The sequence below is a fragment of the Empidonax traillii genome, unplaced genomic scaffold (assembly GCF_003031625.1).
Source record: "Empidonax traillii isolate 1590-97213 ecotype Southwest subspecies unplaced genomic scaffold, ASM303162v1 scaffold155:size2260171, whole genome shotgun sequence".
NCBI lineage: Eukaryota > Metazoa > Chordata > Aves > Passeriformes > Tyrannidae > Empidonax > Empidonax traillii.
Genome location: NW_020955348.1, coordinates 449358 through 465879, shown reverse-complemented (window position 1 = coordinate 465879; position 16522 = coordinate 449358). Strand labels below are relative to the sequence as shown.

General features: G+C 50.7%; 1 protein-coding gene and 1 long non-coding RNA gene across 3 annotated transcripts; one reads left to right on the top strand and one right to left on the bottom strand.

Annotated features, from left to right (window-relative positions):
* Positions 1 to 3555: 3555 nt before the first annotated feature.
* Positions 3556 to 7077, bottom strand: LOC114057956. Of its 2 annotated transcripts, XR_003571348.1 has the most exons (5): positions 6974 to 7077; positions 5330 to 5532; positions 4494 to 4620; positions 4286 to 4380; positions 3556 to 4122 (listed from the first exon to the last, which is right to left on the bottom strand). It is a non-coding gene; the product is annotated as an uncharacterized LOC114057956 (long non-coding RNA). The 2 variants fall into 2 exon arrangements; XR_003571347.1 differs by having other exon boundaries at positions 3556 to 4380.
* A 1190-nt stretch (positions 7078 to 8267) lies between these two features.
* Positions 8268 to 16253, top strand: RPN1 (ribophorin I). Its single transcript, XM_027884809.1, has 10 exons — positions 8268 to 8515; positions 9346 to 9410; positions 10857 to 11163; positions 11672 to 11881; positions 12786 to 12978; positions 13304 to 13403; positions 13673 to 13811; positions 13975 to 14094; positions 14552 to 14797; positions 15650 to 16253. Exons 1-10 carry the CDS (start codon positions 8288 to 8290, stop codon positions 15830 to 15832), a joined length of 1791 nt encoding a protein of 596 aa, XP_027740610.1. The 5' UTR covers positions 8268 to 8287; the 3' UTR covers positions 15833 to 16253.
* Positions 16254 to 16522: the final 269 nt, after the last annotated feature.

The window sequence follows — 16522 nt, the reverse complement described above, 5'->3', positions numbered from 1 at the left end:
CCCCCTGAGATGTGAAGGTCCAAACCTCTGCTCTGCCTTTGAGTCAGCCTCCTGCAGAGACTGTGGACAACATGCTGGGCACAGGGAACATCCTTAGACAAGTGTCTATGCCAGGGGACAAGACAGGCAGGGAGAAACAACCCCATGATCATGGTGTAAGATGGGCACAACATTGCTTTGCTCTTACCCATTTGGCACCACCATAGTTATCTGGAGCCTTGACTGGTGAAAACCAAAGCCCCTGGAAAGGTCAAGTGTCACAGGGAAAAGGATGGCCCACAAATTTTAATGGCCCACACTTTGGGCTCAGGGGCAGAGTCGCCCACATCCTCTTTATAACCATAATCCCACAAGGCTGTAACAAAAATAGCGACAATCACTTGAGCCCCCTGCAGGTCTCCCAGCTGTCCAGCCTCCCCAGCTACAGAGGTTCTCCAACACCAACACCTTCCCACTTTTACAGATGGTTCTAAATACCAGCTAATTATTTTTTTACAGCCACATTGGAGGCATGCTGGGTAATTTCATATGATTGTTCTCATACTCAAATGGAGAAGATGATCCAGGGAGTGAAGTAACTTCCCTGAGGCCGGAGTGAGTCAGTTACTTTGTCAGATCCGTGTCCCTCTAAACCCGGACATTTCTGAAAAGCTTTTTAAACCATAGGAATGGTATAAAAATAGGTACAGAGAGAGGTGAACAGCCAGCACAGAACTTCACAGGCCTCTGCAGAACTGGCCTTCCTTCAGGGATCAAGGTTTTGTTAAAGCAGTGTGTTACCAAAGCAGCAGGCTCTGCAAGCTGTTACTTACCAAGTACTGAAGCCTTCACAGTGAAGGTCTGGTGAGCTCGAGACCTCTCGGCTCATGATACAGATGGCTTTGAAGCCACGGGGACAGGAAGGACAGGCTGATGGCTGGCAGTGCCTGGGACACTGCAGGACCCACAGCTGGTGCCACCACTCCCCTCCGCACGGGGTGTTGTGTGATGGGGTGGACCAGCCATGTGAGCTCTGCATCTAGGTGTTCTGTGGCAAAGGTGGCCATGCCATGCTGTTGTTGTACCCCGAATGTGTCATGGGACAGGAGCCTGGTGCCACGTGACCACTGTGAGTGGGACACTTTGTGGAACAGGTGAGTTGTGTGTCGGTTCTTCCTTAGCAGTGAGTCAGTACCAAAAGGTGTCCCAAAGACAGCACTCTGGGTAGGAACAAAACTGGCTGCAGTGCAGCACACTCTCCAGGACCTGCAAGTCCGTCCTGGATTTGAAGGGACAGGGGTTGTCTGCAGAGGCCCAGGGAGCTCCTCTGGGACCCTCCCTTGGAAGGACATGGACATATCTTACATTGCAATTCCCTCCTCAAATGCCAGCCACCTCTCTGCAAGCACAGGGTGCTGCATATTAGCTTCAGATCTATCTGCCTCAGCTCTTTCAAGTGACAGATTTTCGCAATCCCCTCTTGTCTGCTCTAAAAGGAGAAGTAAATCCGGTATCAATGGCAACCACAAGAAGCTGGTATAATTTTGAGTGCATGTTTTTAAAGACGGGGACAAAGATACTCAGCCTTGAAGGATAAGAGTGTGTGGGCAGTGAGGTTTGCTTTGCTTTTATCTTGGACAACACTTTTCAATGCCTGGTGCCTCAGCAGCTGCATTTCTGACCCCGGGGAGTTATGACTCACTGTTTGCAAATCCCTGAGCCACCAAATTGAAGGTATGCCTCACAAAGCACGATCCTAAACTGAAATACTTATAGGTGGGTGTTACAGCTTCAGTTACTCTGTTCCAGCACTCAGGGCTGGCTCCATATAGGTGCCCAAATTTCCAGCAAATAGAAATCAGCATCTCTTACTCTGTTTAGATGAGCAGGATCTCTTTGGGTTTCTCTCCTTCAGTGAAGTTCTCAGCCAATCTGCAAGTAATCAGGCTACAAAAGATGCATTATCCCATCTACCCCAGCACAATGCCAGCCTAAGGAACATCTGCTCTGCCTGACCTGCACTCCTGCCAAATTGCTTCAGACACCAGGGCCATCCCAGCATCAGAGCTGGGGCTGGCCTGCTGGAGGCTAAGGCTGTCTTTTTTAGCTGCTTTCTAGGTGACCTGTGTGGGGTTAAGTGAGGCACTGGCTGCCATCCCTTCTGTTGGAGTGGATCAGTTCTGCTGACTCTGCAAAAACCAATGCAAACATCAAGCATTTCTTAGCAGGAAGGCAGGAGAGCTATTTGTGAGGAACCTGAAGCCTTCAGAGAAAGGAATAACAATAAATGATCAAAAGATCCTCCTGTTTCTTTTTTCCTTGATCACTGGTGTTTTTCTTATCAGGAAGGAGATTGCATTCACTGCTGCAGACCAGCACTGTTCACAGAGGGTTAATGCTCCCTCTCTTTGGGTCACACATGAAAAGACCTGTGATGGGAAGGAATCACCAACAGCCATCTGGCAGGGCATGATGAGATTGTCTCTGGGGAAGGGGCCACTGCTGACCATCACACACATGCATGCTGAGGTCCATGGAAAGCCAGGCTTGGGTCAGAGGTTTTGATTCAGCCTGGCAGGGGCTCAAGGGCTGCCTTTGCAAGAGAATTGTATATCCCAGCTGGCACTTCACAGAGCATCACCAAGGGAAGCCTCTGCCAGCAGATTACAAAATTTAGTAACCTGGTGAGAAATCTGCATTATCTCACAGCAAGCACTGCTTCAACACAGGGCTCCTGGAAGGAGCAGAAGAGCTGTCAATCTGCAAATGACCCCCTCTTGCTGCTGTCAGTGGGACCCTCAACTTCCTGCTGGCTGCAGCAGATCCTGCAAAACTGAGGCTTCAAAATCCAGGTTTAAACTCTACAAGAACAACAGACTTCTAAGCAGATACACCAGCAAGTGCTTTCCTTTCCAAAAAGAAGCTGAGAAAGACAAGTTGCTTCCTTAAAAGATGGAAACTCAGTTATTGTACCTGTGGCCAGCAACAATTCCTCACCAGGCTTCATTACCACCGAGGATAGGATCACGGCCCAGGCGCTGTGCTGTGCTCAGGTGGGTTCTGGCACCACATCTGCAGGACCTTAAAAGGGTCAGAAGGAAAAATGCAATAGCACTTATAGAGAGATGGGCACTAAGTCCCACTGCGGTCCCGTGGCACTCGGGCACTGCAGCACTGCACACCCTCTCCCTCACCTCCCGTTCTTCACCCCGGGGACAAACCACTTCCTGGAGTGACCCCAGGAGAGGCCCTACACGCCCCAGAGGCTGGCAGGCTGGGGGACAGCGGTGACAGCGGGATGACACAGTGAAACCCGCAGATCCCTGCAGCGCGAGGTGCCCGTTACCCACGCAGGGCCGGGCGGCTCTGGCCCATCACAAGCTCGGGGGTACCGCCTCAACGGAGGCTTCTGCCAGGATCCTGCGGGAGAGAGCGGGGCCCTGCCCGGCGTTAATTGATTAATTGGTGTCACCAAGGTGCGGCCGCAGCGCTCGGGGCGGGGCTCGGCCATGTCCCGCCCCAGACGGCCCCGCCCCCGGGCGCTCCCCGGGCGCCCCCTGGCGGAGGCGCGGGACGGAGGAGGGGGACAAGGGTGAGGCTCTTTGTCAGCCCTCAGAGCTGCAACCGGCTCCATCGCCCGCTCAGAAGTGGCGCCGCTGCCTGCAGCTGCCCTCCAGGACCCCGGCACAGCCAGTCCAGCTCGGGGAGCTCAGCACCAGCCACTCAGGCGCTCCTGCCTTAACTCCACTGCGGGCTCTTTCATTGTATTTGTCCCGATGTTTTTCTGCCAAACGCGGGTGCTGTTGCTTTCACCACCGACCCTGGGGAAAACGAGCAAATGAAGAGGTGTGGTTCTGTGCCAGGATGCAATTCAGCTGCTGCCCCAAGAGCCAGCATGTCCCCGCTTGCCCATAGCTGGGACCCCCGTCCGCCTGCTCCGAAGCCTGGAAGGACAGCCAGCGGCTTCTCTGCCCCCCTGGTTCTCCGCGAAGGGCAGCATTTGTCTTTTCAAACCAGGACGTGCAGCCCGTCCTCCTCTCTCCGCCTCTGGCTTTGCCAGTCTACTGAAGGCATTTTCAAGCTGCAGGGCGATGTGGACAGGCCACTCCAGTGTTGGTTTGAAGGGGGCGTTGCACCCAGGTCCTGTCTGCAGCGGGAAATACTTGAGTGGCAGCCCTGATCACACCCTCATTTTTAAATATATTTAAACCAGTATTCTTCCCTCTATCCAAAACAAGCTCTGATCCTGTGACAAAATCCAGACCCACCCAAGCCCAAAGCAAGTCCCCTCGAGTGGACCACGTACCTTACTCAGGCTCTGTATTTCAGTTGCACATGTGTAGCAGATTTTTTCCATTTGCAGCCAGTCAGTGCCTGCCTATGGCTATTTCAGTTACATTTCTAGGAAGCTTTAAAAACAAAGTCAAAAGTAATTTTTTAAAGTGATGAAGTCTCCTTTTTGCTTGCATTTTTCCTTCCTTATTGCAAAAACACTCATCACACAGCGGTCTCACCTCCTTACAAAACTCACAGATACAGTGCCATTTTCTTCCAGCAGGTTTTCTCTGTGTGCTTCGCAATGCTTTGTACAGTTTCTGTGCACAGAGAGTTTTCTTCACTAGTTTTTCTGAGTCTTGCAGTCTAACATGGAGAGGAAAACAGATTTTTTTTTAAAGTAGTAAGAAATTATTTTAAAGTGAGCACTGTAAGGGGGAGGGTGTTACTGCAGGTACCTAAAGTAACTTGGAAAAAAGAGCCCCTGAGCGGAGTGTGCCCCATCACCACTGTCTCTGTGAAGGCAGGACATGTTTCCAGAGCAGCCAAACAAAGCACAGGAGCTAAGGCTCAACCAGCCCCCTCCAGGCCCACCACTCCCATGGAAATCACAGGCAAACCCCAAACAAGAATAATGGTGTGTTTTGCTTGGCAGAGGCTCAGCGTGAGTTATGCTGACTAGCTAAAAAATGAGGTTGTAAAAATAATGAAACTGGATGACTGTTTTTTCTCCCTTTCTCCAGCTGCTTTTCGAGTGCCTTAGCAAGGCTAAGCAAACTCTGCTGTGCTCTCATGGCTGGCAACTGCAACACCTCACTCAAGACTGAATACAAAGAAATGCCCTCTGCTTCCCACTGGCAGCCAGAAGGCTGTTTGACCAATAGAATCTGAAACAGGGAGTTTTTTCCTCAGTCATTACGACTGAGAACCACATGCCTGTGTGTTTTTCAGGATCACTGAGAGATTTGTATCAAAATCTGCAAGGTGTTGCCAGGATAACTTCTGGTACACATGCACAGGCCTGTTTAATATCTCCTGCCCCTGACCTGGTGTTCTCAGAGAGCACCACAATTACCTCATGGTCCCTGCATATTCCTGGTGCAAGATCCTTGCCGGTGTGAGGATCACAGTGGGATAAATCCTGTTCCCTGCTGCTACAGGCTTCAGTGTGCTCCTGTGGTCGCAGCCAACACGCTCCTGCTGGAAAACCACTTCTCCTTCCCTCCCTGAGAACAAATTGCTCTGACAGATGACACAGCTCTGAGTTTGGCATCAGCCCTGTAAAAACAGAGGAGCACAGGGCTTTTCCTGGGGTGCAGTTCTGTCCGTGGCTGATCCTGCCAGAGGCATTTATTAGACCACTCTCGTGCCTCAGCCCTGGCAGACGGCTGGGCTGGCACTGGCTTCACCGTGGCTGTTCCCCTCCCACTACTGCTCAGTGGCCCTGAGGGTGACACACTCTCTTCACAGCACACCGGGAGCTGGGGACTTACACTCATGCCTGGATGGCAGCAGAGTCTGGTAACCTCTCTCAAGCTGCTTCCCGACCTGCAGCTCTCAGGGGCAGTACTGCGGGGAGGGGTGGGGGGGGCATTCCTCACAGTGAGGGAATTAAAAAAAACCCCAACACATAAAGAGAGAAAAATAAGCAGCTCTGGACTCCCACCTCTTGCTGTTGCTTGGCACCAGGCCTGGGTGGCCAGATCTGCACACAGGCACTGCAGCCTGGGACAGTTAGGAAGCAGAGGGTCCCACAGTGCTCCTCACCTGCAGAAGCAGCCCATCCCTGCTCAAACACACCCTGCAAGGTGTCCCCAAGCTGTCCCAGCCACCAGAACACCCAGCCAGAGACCACCAACAGCTGTGATTGAACCCATGCATGAACAGCCTGGCACCGGTCACAGGACAACAGTGAGAGAGGCCTGCAGAGCCAAGCTCAGCCTTGAGCAAGCCCAAAGGCAGCAGCTTTTCAACCTAAAGATAATTTTAGCCTATGTGGTAGGGCTGAAGTCTTGAAACAGATGCTGTGCAGGATCAGCATGACTCAATTATCACAATTAGAAATGGATCCAAACACAGGGTTAGTGTACAATAGCCTGGAACAGAGCTCACTGGGGTCTGGGATGGGTCAGATGCTGAAACTTGCATTCGCCAGCAAGCTCAAATCCAGCCTCTGGGATGAACCCATAGGAGAGCAACCTTTGGCCCAGGATGTGACAAATGAAGCCCAATTATCTCCAGACACAAGGGACATGTGCATTTATTTCTTTCCCTCCTTTTGCCAGGAGAAATTGCCCTGAGGGAGAGAAGGAAATAAAAGCTTGAGCTGCACATGTTATTAAAGAGGCCGACTGGAGTTCATTTGTTCCCTGTGATACATGGAAGGAAGAACAGTAACAGCCATTCCTAGCAGAGGAACTTTCCACAGAAAATCAGCCTGGACAACTGGAGGGAGTCCCCACATGCTGCACCACTGGCCAGCCTTAAATTAGAGGTGGCTGTTTCACAGTTGTTGCCCCCTGAGCATGCCTACTCAGTTCTGAGGCCCTAAAGCCTGGCTCTTTGGAGAAGAGGGCCAAGATAAACAGGTTTTTCCTGGAGAGCAAAGGGACCTGGAACACTTCCCTAGCTGAGGAGGTGGACACCCACCCACAGCCATGTCGTGCTGTGCTGCTGGAAGATAGCACTGCTGTCACCCCAAACACAGTGACAAAACTACCTGCTTGTACCAGGCCAGCTGCCAAATTCACAGGGCTGTTGCCTAAATAAATCAAAAGGAAATGAAAGCTATCTGCCAAGAAAATCTCCAGGATAGGAATGGCGGGGGGGAAGGGGGGGCACCAGGAGACATCTCATTTTATTTAGCCTTTGCCAAGGGGCTATTTCACTCCAAATCCAAGCACATAATTTAGGAAATCCCCTTCCGATACTTGGCAATCTCAGGCCAAATCAGAGAATTTTCTCTGTGATTCATATTAGGATCTCAAAGAAAGGTCGAGTCCTGGATCACATTATGCAAACATGAAAGGTCTGTTGTCCCACAGGGCTCACAGGCAAAAGCTCTGCTCTGGCAATCACAGCAGACAACATCCGTTCCTTGCTTTTATGTGCTTTAGATGTTTGGGAATAAAGTGTCAATCACCTCTTCCCCAGTCATGTGTTAAACCACTAACATTTTCCTTTCTCCAGCTATTCTTTAAGTCAGTTCAGGGCTGGTTACCATGCCTTGCTTGCCTGCAGCACTTCTACTCTGGCATCACCTAGCTGTCAAGTTTCGGTGCTTTTTAGAAGAAGATCTGGGCTCAGCTTAAAATCTACTTGTGCTAAACCTCACCATCCAGAGCAGTAGCGAGATGTCCTAGGCCAGCGAGACAAACCGCCCCAGTTTGAGGCTCAGGGTAATATAAGCATCAATTCCTTGTGCCAGTGCCTAGTGCTACATCCCAGTGCTACTGGCCCTGACAGCCCCTCCAGACCATGCCACGCCCAGCGCTTCCAGCAGGATTTATACCTTTGGCCCCCTGAAGCTTCTGCTGCCAGAGCCCTGTCAGGAACTGCCTGCTGCTAAAAACGGGGAGACAGACAACTGAGTTGTCTCAGGCAACTAGAGAGGTGGCTGAGGAGCACATGAAAGCCCTGAATGTCTCAGATTATTTGTTATAGATGGGTTTTTCTCCTTTTCAGGCAAAAAGGTGGGAAACCACAGCAAGACCCAGCAAGCCCTTGACCAGCCCCGAGGCCTGTGGGCTCATCAGGGGTACGGGCCCAGCGCACCACGGGAACCCCTGACCTCGCTGCCGGGGCGCCGGGAAACTCCGGTACCGCGGAAGGCCGAAACCATCCCCGGGACTCTGGAGGAGCCCGCCCAGCCCTTCTCGTCAGGCACCTCAGAAAGCAGGGGGGGGGGGCGGGCCTCAAGCGCCGTGGGCGCCGCCATCGCGAGCCTCCTCCTCCCACTGGGCGCCGCCATCTTGTGCCCTGCCCGTACAGCGCGGGCGCCGCCATCTTGTGCCCTCCCCGCGGTGTGCCGGCCATGGCGGGGCTGCTGTGCCGCGTCCTGCTCCTCTGCCTGGCGGCCGCCGGGACCTGCGCCGAGCTGCTGCTGGAGGAGGCGCGGCGCTCGCTGGACCTCAGCACGCACCTGGCCAAGGTCTCGGCCGAGCTCAGCCTCGCCAACGCGGCGGGCGGCGCGGCCGCCTCCTCCTTCCTCCTGGCGCTGGAGCCCGGGCTGGAGCCCCGCCTGGCCCACCTGGGCGTGCAGGTGAGCGCGGCGAGCGGGGCCGAGCGCGCCGATCTCGGGGGGCCGCTCGGGGGCCGCGGGCGCTGCCCGGCCCCGCGCCCGCAGGGACACGTCGGCACTGCCGGGCCCCGCAGCGCCGCTCCCGGATCCCACAGCGCCGCTCCCGGATCCCGCACACCGTGGGGGGAAGGCGAGGGTGGCTGTGGCGGGGAGGGCGGCGGAGAGGGCACGGCCTGGGGGGCGATGGGGAGGGCGATCAGAGCGGTGGTCGCGCCAGCACGGTCCCAGCAGGGGCATCGCTTACCCACGAGCAGCAGAGCTCTCCTAATCCCACAAGGACTGCCAGAGGATATATCTCTGTATACCACACAGAGGTATATACAGCGGTCTGCAGTATATATAGTGTATCTCTATACAAAGGCCTGCAGTACAACTCTACTTGGTCCCTTTCGTTCCCCAGACACGAGAGCAATCGCAAAAGCATTTGACCAGTATTCTCATTTGCCCAAGTTATGGTGACTGTGCAGGCTTAGGAACCAGGCTGAGGGGAACTAAAATTGCCAGAAACCTCTCTTTCTGGTAACCTCTGAACCAGGGTGAGTGGAACATGATAATTTTACCAGAAACCTCTAGTATCTGATCTTGCTCACTGTCAAATTGCAATTTGTATTCATGAAGCCATTGTGAAAGGGCTTTTTGTTAAATTTTCTTACTAAATTAGTTATATATTCAGCTTGTACTTTCTGGAGGACATCACCCCTAAAAACTCTGTAGAGAAACTGTACAGTGTTTGCCCTGGTCATGTTAAGTCTTTTAAACAGCAGCACACTGATCAATCTGTTTTGGAGCAGGTAAAGGGTGAGGAAGAGGAGGAGAACACCTTGGAAGTGAGAGAGACTAAAGTTAAGGGCAAAAGGTGAGTATCACCTTTAAAGGTCAATACTTAGAATTGTGCATGGGGGTTTCACAATTGTCCCCGTGGTGAAGCAGAAATACCACCCCCATTCCACATACCTAGAGATTCTGGAGTCTTTTCTTCCCGAAAAGGTCCATTCCGTACTCAGGCTGCATTGTGGGGTGTTACAGAGGCAGAGAGCATGGTTCGCACAAGCAGCCAAACCCAATTCCTGCAGCTCAGGAAGCCCCAGTAGAAGTCACTCTCCTCCTGGTGATGCTCTTTCCCTGGGAGATAACACATGAGATGTTAGACCTCTGCGCTGAGCCCAGCACAGTCATATACAGCTGCTAGTCAGGGGAGCACCCTATGAGGAAGTGAATCTCTCTCAAATGCAACTCAGCTGCCTTTGTGGGGGCTCAGCTGTGCTCATCTCTTGTACTCAGTGCCTTCAGTAATGCCCTGGCCCTTTATTAAAGGACGCCAGGTGAGAGAAACATTATAGCTGTGGTCGTGCTCCTACCCTTTGCTCCCTTCTGAGGGCTCTCAGAGGGTTGGCAGTGGTACTTACAGGGAGTCTAAGTGCTCTGTGGCTGTGTGCCCAGAGCACTGCAGTGTGCTGGGTCCCACGGCCCTGCACAGGCTGTTGCCCGCTGCAGGGAGAGAGGATACTGTTCTTGGTATGAGGATCTGCACTGCCAGGCTTGGAATATTGTGCAGATGCTGCAAGACTGGGCAGCCAGGTGCCTTCTGAGCTGAGAGGTAAAGGTGCCTGTAAAGTGGCTCAAAAGCACGATGCAGCTGGGTTTCAAGAGGACAGGAGCTGTAGAGTTAAGTTGCCAAGATACACCATAGTTTCCAATGCCTGGATGCCTCATGCGATCTGGCTCTTGGGCTTCTAGGATTGACATGAAGTATGATCCTTACGGATTTGGTGAAATCTGAATCCGTTCTGTAGAACCTCAGTCCAAAGCCATTTTCTGGCCATTCCTAAGTTTAGATCCTGTGGGCAAAAAACTGAGAATGAACAGACCTTGTGGGAACAGATGCTGAAGATGTTTGTGAATTGTCTTCTGGACACATACACATGCATCTTTTGATTCAGATAATCCCTGTCATCTGGAGAAGAATGAAAAAAATAAAAGCATGCTTTATAAATGCAGGATCAGGGAAGGGATGTGCCACCATTCTTTCCACTTCCGAGATGGGAGCCAGGTGTTTTTGTGAAGCAAAGACTGTCTCTGTGCCTGGATATAGTTTATCCTGTGCTGCCTCCCCAGTCCTCCCCAGTCCAGAGTAATCACATGTGCTAGGACAAGACATCTCTACATACTGGAGGAGCAAGTAAAACACGGGCCCAAATCACACCTGATACATGTGATACATGGGCTCCCTTCCACAGGGGATGGATCTGAATGCTCTCTCAGGGGAGATCTCACATGACTTACCTGTTCTTCTCCCTTCCAGTGGAAAATTCTTTTCTGTGAAGCTGCCATCTCCTTTGGCACCAGGAGCCAAGATCCGTGTCTCTGTTGAAATGGTTTTCACGCATGTCCTGCAGCCCTACCCCACCCACATCACCCAAAGTGAGAAGCAGTTTGTGATCTTTGAAGGAAATCATTATTTCTACTCACCCTACTTCACCAAGACCCAAACGACTCGGGTCAAACTGGCCTCTAGGAATGTGGAGAGTTACACTAAGCTGGGAAACCCCTCCCGCACTGAGGACATGATTGAGTACGGCCCCTTCAAGGATATTCCTCCATACAGCCAGGTAAACATCTGTGCAAAGGGGTTGTGGCTCTGCAGAGAGCATCTTTGTGGCATGGAGGATGTGTCTCAGAGGCTGGAGAGTGGGAAGCAGAGGCCTTTGTGTAAGAATCGCAGGTCACGCCTGAGTTAGACCACATGCAGGCCAGGAACACGTGCTCCAGCAAGGTGCTCCTATACAGATGGGATTGCTGACTGCTGCTTGGTGTCCACAGAGCAAACCAAGCTGGTGTCTAAGTGGCTCTGGCAGGGGTGTGTCAGCATGGGGAACACTGCCTCTCTAGCTCCCCTCACCTTTACAACACAGCCAGATGTGCAGGTTGTAACCTGTGAGTACCCCCAGGTACCCAGTGTGAACTGGACTGGGTGGCTCAGACCCTCCCGTGCAGTCAAAGTCAACTCTGCAGCGTCTGCCATGGAGGGTTCTCTGTGGCAAATGAAGTGGATAATTGTGAGGGGCCCTTGCTTCTTCCTTCAAGTCTAATAGTTTATCTTGTTTTTTCCCTTGTTAGGACACTCTGAAGGTGCACTATGAAAATAACAGTCCCTTCCTGACCATCACCAGCATGACACGAGTCATCGAGGTGTCCCACTGGGGCAACATTGCAGTTGAAGAGACGGTTGATTTAAAGCACACAGGAGCAGTGCTGAAAGGGCCTTTCTCCAGATATGACTACCAAAGACAGCCAGACAGTGGGATCTCTTCTGTCAAGTCTTTTAAGGTTGACATTTTGCACCTGTATTTTTTTTAACTGCGGCTTCCCCTTTTTTACATCCCCAGAAGGAAAAAGAAAATACAGTTCTCCTTTGCCTTTTCTTTGGTAACCATACCCCAGTAATAAGGGAATATTAAAGCTCTGCTCCATATTCAGAGAAGGCTCATGCTATAGAGGAATAGCTTTTGGAGGCAGCATTAGGACATGTAGTGTTTCTCCACACTCCCACCCCTCTGATCTCAGGAACCCTCTAAACTCCTTAACCTTGTACTGACAGCTCTGCTTTTGGTTTCCTGCTGTGCAAGAGCCATTCATTCTATCCCCACCCTCTTATTTTCAGCGTTGCCTTCTCTGCCATATCCTCATCACATTAAACAGTATTAATTGGAAACTCAGCCATTCATTCCTTTCTCACAAAGCTCTCAAGAAGAATTAAAGCTGTGGCTCTGCTAGCCAGATGTGAAAAGTATTGTGTTTTCATCTGAACCAAAACCTTTCTCTCTCCTTGAAGCCTCCAGGATTGATTGTTGTAATTCTCTAAGGTGGTGCAGCCAAACAGAAATCTCATTTTGCTGAATGTAAAGCCAGCAAGCCCAGTGAGCTAGGGCAGCAGGTTGGAGTGAAAAGGGAATTTCTGTCCTGGTGGGTATGATGAGATCCCTTGCTGTCTGGGATGTTTGAAACTGGGCTGGAGAGAGCACATTTGGAGGCCAAGTGATTTTAGTGCTGGGAGCCAGTTCTGTGATTGCTTATAATAGCACAGTTTTACCACTCAGTGCAACTGAATGGCCATTTTGTCATGTCTCATGAGGGAGCAGTTTCTCAAGGCTTAACAGCCATTACTGGTTTTGCCAATTTCATTGGAAATAAGTCCCATCTGATGCACTGACAGTTGCTTCTCTTCATACAGACCATTCTCCCCGCTGCTGCTCAGGATGTCTATTACAGAGATGAAATTGGGAACATCTCTACCAGCCACCTCCTTGTCCTGGATGACTCTGTGGAGATGGAGATCCGTCCCCGATTCCCGCTTTTTGGGGGCTGGAAAACCCATTACATCATTGGCTATAACCTGCCAAGCTACGAATACCTCTACAATCTTGGTGAGTGGCAAGGGGCGGGGAATAGGAAACCTTCTCCTCTGTGTTTAAAGGTGGTTTCTGTACAGTAAAGAATTGCAAGCTGCGGTATGCCGCACCTTAGCAACAGCAGTTGCTAGCTGTTATTTCTAGAATATGCAAATCCAGCTTTTTTGTGCTTCCTTCAGGTTTTTGTAGACATCTGGTTAAAGCATACCTGAGTGAGCTAGTGCCCCCTGCTGCACAATTAATCCATCTGAATTCTGCTCCTGCCTCAGTTGGGAGCTGAGCTTCAGGGCTGTCCCTTGTTCTCTGAGGAGCTTAACTGCCCTCTGGTCTGCACTCTTAGGTGATCAGTACGCCTTGAAGATGAGGTTTGTTGACCACGTGTTTGATGAACAAGTTACGGACTCTCTGACTGTCAAGATCGTCCTGCCAGAAGGTGCCAAGTAAGTGTCATCACTCCTGGCTTGTTACTGCAGACAGTGCTGTGTTGGTGGCAATTCTCCAGCCCACTCTAATAGCCTGAGGACAGTGAATCAAAACCATGACTGTGCATGTGGAGGAGACCATGGAACACAGCTTTGCTTCCTTTTAGAGCACTGCTGAAACTGCATAATTGAACTTGTGCTAGAGGCCACAGCTGGCCAGACAAGTCCTTGGTTACATCATCTCAAACAGTGTAGAGTCATACGGGACTGTCTGGTTTTGTCCACAGGAATATCCATGTGGACAGTCCCTATGAAATTAATCGTGCTTCGGACGAGCTGCACTACACATACCTGGACACTTTTGGACGTCCCGTTATTGTGGCACACAAGAGCAATCTGGTGGAGCAGCACATCCAGGACATTGTGGTGAGTGTTGTGCCTTCTATAAATTCAGCAGCATGGACAAAACACTCATACCAGAAATAAACACTTGCTGGACTGCATGTCTGGCTCTGCTGCTGCCTGAGGAGAGGAGTTATGTTCTGTCGTAACATCGGTCACTGCTCAGTGTTTGGAACTTCTCTTGTAGGTCCACTACACATTCAACAAAATCCTGATGCTGCAGGAGCCTCTGTTGGTGGTTGGAGCCTTTTACATCTTGTTCTTCACTGTGATTGTCTACGTGAGGCTGGATTTCTCCATCACTAAGGTCTGTATGATGAAGAGTCCTGTGGGAGCATTAGCTGCTTCCTCAGCTGATGGGTGGAGATCTTTCATACCAGTAATTCTCGCTGAATGTTCCCACCAGTCAGATGTTTTATTGGATGCTTAAATGGAGCCCTGTTTTTATGGAGCCTGAACATTGGTACTCCTTCAGGGTTTGAACTGATGTCCTGATGCTGATCACTGTTTTGCCTTCTGGATGAAAAGGAATCCCCCTGAGAAGCAGGATGTCTGCAGTTCTCCTTCTGCAGTGTCTTCACTATTTTTTAAGCTATTTGTTGGGCTGGGCTGAGTGCTGAACTTGTACCATTCACTTGATTATTGTCAATTGACTTAATTGCAAAGGGAACAGTTCCTGTAATAGTCCTGTGGCAGATTGCAGGCATGGCTTGACGCAGGTCAAAGATACGACCGCTTTGATCTTCCCTCCTGTCCTCTTGCAGGATCCAGCTGCTGAAGCTCGGATGAAGGTTGCCTGCATCACAGAGCAGGTGCTTACTCTGGTGAACAAGAGGCTTGGGCTGTACCGTCACTTTGATGAAGCAGTGAATAAATACAAGCAGTCAAGGGACATCTCCACCCTGAACAGTGGCAAAAAGTCTTTGGAGATGGAGCACAAGGCTTTGACAAGTGAAATAGCCTCTCTGCAGTCTAAACTGAAGACAGAAGGCTCTGACTTATGTGATAAAGTAAGAAATTCAAATTTATTTTGTAAGCTCTCCTATTCTTGGCTCTGTCGAGTATTTGACATAAGTTTTAACTTGGAGTTTAGTTTCTGCAGTCAGTCTGGGGCTTTTTTATCTGAAAATGGTTTCATCCATGCCAGGCGGTGTGAAAAGTGTCCCTTTGCAGTAATCTCAGTTATGCAGACCTGTAAGCGTTGCTGGTAAACAGCTGATTGTGCTGTTTCTTAAGTAGGCCTTGAACCATCTACATGACTACACGTTAATGCTTGTGACACAATCCTGATGCTTCTCGTTGAGCTCATGGCAGTGACACTTAGGCTAAAAAGGAAACTATCAACGCAGTATCAGTTCTGACTTCACTACTGACACCAGTCAACCCAAAATCTTGTCCCTCATCTCTCATTTTCTTGCACATTTGAATTTGGTGCCAACACAGTTTTGGTAACATGATGGTCTTTGGAGTATTTCACTGTACCATGTTAAAAGCCACGGCTTTTAACCACTCACACACCACAAACATTAATTGGAGGAACACATCTTCCAGCTGTCAGAGTTGCGATTTAGCTTCAAGCCTTTAAAATCAGACATTAACTACTCTTTTAACAGTCTCCTGCCAATATAGCTCCTGGGTCCTCTGAGCGCCTTTTTCTCCACTGCTTAGCTACGCATTAGCGATTCCTCATAACGTGATGCCAGGGAGAGGTGATGGCTCAGGAGGCAATATTCAGGGATCAGAGATGTTTCCACTTAGCACTGACTTCATCTTTTGCTCCATCTTTTACCACCTCTTCCAGCTCCACTGTAGGGGTGTTTTTTTGTCTCCTCTAATACTGCCTTTGTTTCTCACCCTGTCAGGTGAGTGAGATTCAGAAGCTCGATGGCCAGGTGAAGGAGCTCGTCCTGAAGTCATCGGTGGAGGCCGAGCGGCTGGTGGCGGGCAAGCTCAAGAAGGACACGTACATCGAGAACGAGAAGATGCATTCCAACAAGCGCCAGGACCTGGTCACCAAAATTGACAACATCCTCGATGCACTGTAGCTCTGCTCTAGTGACCACGTGGAAGGGAGAGGTATGGAGGGAGAGGAGAGAGCATACACTTTGAGCCAAAACTCCTTCCCAGCAGAATTAGGGGAAAAGTTGATGTGGAATGTCGGAAAGTATGTTTTGTTTTTAGATTTTTCTATAAAGCCTGTCTGCTCAGCAACACATGCTGTGCAAGGGACCACGCCATCATGCTGTTTGGCTGGGTAACGGGGTTTCTTTACCAGAGGTGAGACTCAGCCAGGTTATGAAACAGTATCCTGCTTTTGGTTTTCCCTGTATAGATGTGCTCTGGGTAAACGCACACAAACAGCCAGTCTGAGCACAGACACGCTCATGGCAAACCTGAATGTCGAATCTCTGGAAAGAATAAAAGATACCTTTGTTCTACTTTGAAATAAAACCGTCACTGCCTCGCCTGTACATGTTGTGCTGGGCTGGGGGGGTCAGAAGGGCTGGGTGGCCCTGTCCTGCCCGTGGCCAGGCTGTGCAGTTCCCTGCGGAGCAGAGTTCAGCCCTGAGCACTCCTCCTTACTATCAGCTCTGTGCCTTGAGGTCACAGCTCTGCCACCCCACAAGGCCCTGGCCCAGGCAGGAGAGAAAGCCAAGCCCTTGTTTCCTAGGGATGTACGTGCACCTGCACCCTTACAGGGAGAAAAACACACAACAGAACCTCTCCTGCCAGGC

Coding starts and splice junctions, on each gene's coding strand:
- RPN1 (XM_027884809.1), top strand. CDS start 8,288: ATGGCGGGGCTGCTGTGCCGCGTCCTGCTCCTCTGCCTGGCGGCCGCC. Junction 12,979..13,303: donor CGAATACCTCTACAATCTTG/GTGAGTGGCAAG, acceptor CTGCACTCTTAG/GTGATCAGTACGCCTTGAAG. Junction 14,798..15,649: donor GCTCTGACTTATGTGATAAA/GTAAGAAATTCA, acceptor TCACCCTGTCAG/GTGAGTGAGATTCAGAAGCT.